Here is a 1,173-nt window from a genome sequence, read left to right as displayed (position 1 = left end):
TTGGTTGTATAGATGGATGTCTGGTTGTATAGATGGATGTCTGGTTGTATAGATGGATGTCTGGTTGTATAGATGGATGTCTGGTTGGATAGATGGATGATGGTTGGTTGAATGGATGGATGGATGGATGATTTGATGAATGGTTGTATAGATGGATGTCTGGTTGGATAGATGGATGGATGAAATAAGAATATATATACAATAAATAAAAAAGCAATAAAAGTAGTTTTTTCATGGTGTTTAGTTTTTATTTTAAAAAATGTTCTTCTGTTTTTAGGAGATTCACATTTTGCAAAGCAAGACATCAGAATACGACGAGATGGAACATGAGAGAGAGGAAGCCATCCTCAGATTAACGGTGAATAGTTTTCACTTTTGATTAAAAACCATCCATTGGAATCCCTCTTTCCGTAATTGTTTGATATTTTGTTATGAAACAGCCAGTCTGCATTCTATTCCCTGCAGGAGATGGAGATAAGAAACTCCGAGTTGGAGCGTCGCGTCCAGAACTCAGAGCAGAATCTCCTTAATTCTCTAGAGGAACGAGATCGTGTGGACACGGAAATCCAGAAAGCAATAGAAATTTTGGACATCAAGATCTTTGACCTCAACGACCTCCGCCAGAGCCTTGTGAAACTAACTGAGAGAAGGCAGTAGAAGAAGACAAAATGTGACTCGGTGTGAAACATATTGCCCCATTTGCACTGCCCCTAATAAGCCCCAATTCTGGGCAGCCCGCCAGCCCGCCCTTGTGCACCAGCACTTTAGTATTTTGAGCTGATTTGAGGCTGATTCAGGAACTCTTTTCGTCCCTGCTTCTCTGGTGGGACCGAGCGAGCTCAGCCGAGCTGAGTCGGGACTGAAACATGAATGCAGGACTCTGATTGGTCAGGGGGAGGAGTCACTGGATCTCAGAAACTTTTCACTGAGCCGCCATTTGCAATTTCTCTGGATGCAGAGCAGCGGCTGGATCTATTTTTAAGATTTTAAAAACAATAATGACAACGCCGTGTTTAATTCTGAAGTCCAGGCGTTTTTTGTGTTTGGTGACCAACGAGAAAATTTGAGCGAGCGCTGTCACCGCGGAGGATCATACGAGCTGCCGACCTGTTGAAGACCGCGAGGCCGAACCCCAAGCCCCGGCCTCGCCTGCTCACAAAGGCCGGATTTGAG

General features: G+C 44.2%; 1 protein-coding gene across 1 annotated transcript in view; it reads left to right on the top strand.

The window, feature by feature from the left end:
- The window catches only part of LOC119414848 (homer protein homolog 3), a 140,611-nt gene extending 139,952 nt beyond the window's left edge, over positions 1–659 (top strand). Inside the window, exons 17-18 of the mRNA XM_037681969.1 lie at positions 278–358; positions 466–659. Coding sequence (XP_037537897.1) covers positions 278–358; positions 466–657 — 273 coding nt within the window. The 3' untranslated portion in view covers positions 658–659. The remainder of the gene's footprint in view (positions 1–277; positions 359–465) is intronic.
- Positions 660–1,173: the final 514 nt, after the last annotated feature.

Source organism: Nematolebias whitei, chromosome 9, assembly GCF_014905685.2.
Source record: "Nematolebias whitei isolate Nwh7 chromosome 9, NemWhi1, whole genome shotgun sequence".
Lineage (NCBI taxonomy): Eukaryota > Metazoa > Chordata > Actinopteri > Cyprinodontiformes > Rivulidae > Nematolebias > Nematolebias whitei.
The sequence above is the reverse complement of the archived record's forward strand: the minus strand, read 5'-3'. Positions and strand labels throughout refer to the sequence as shown.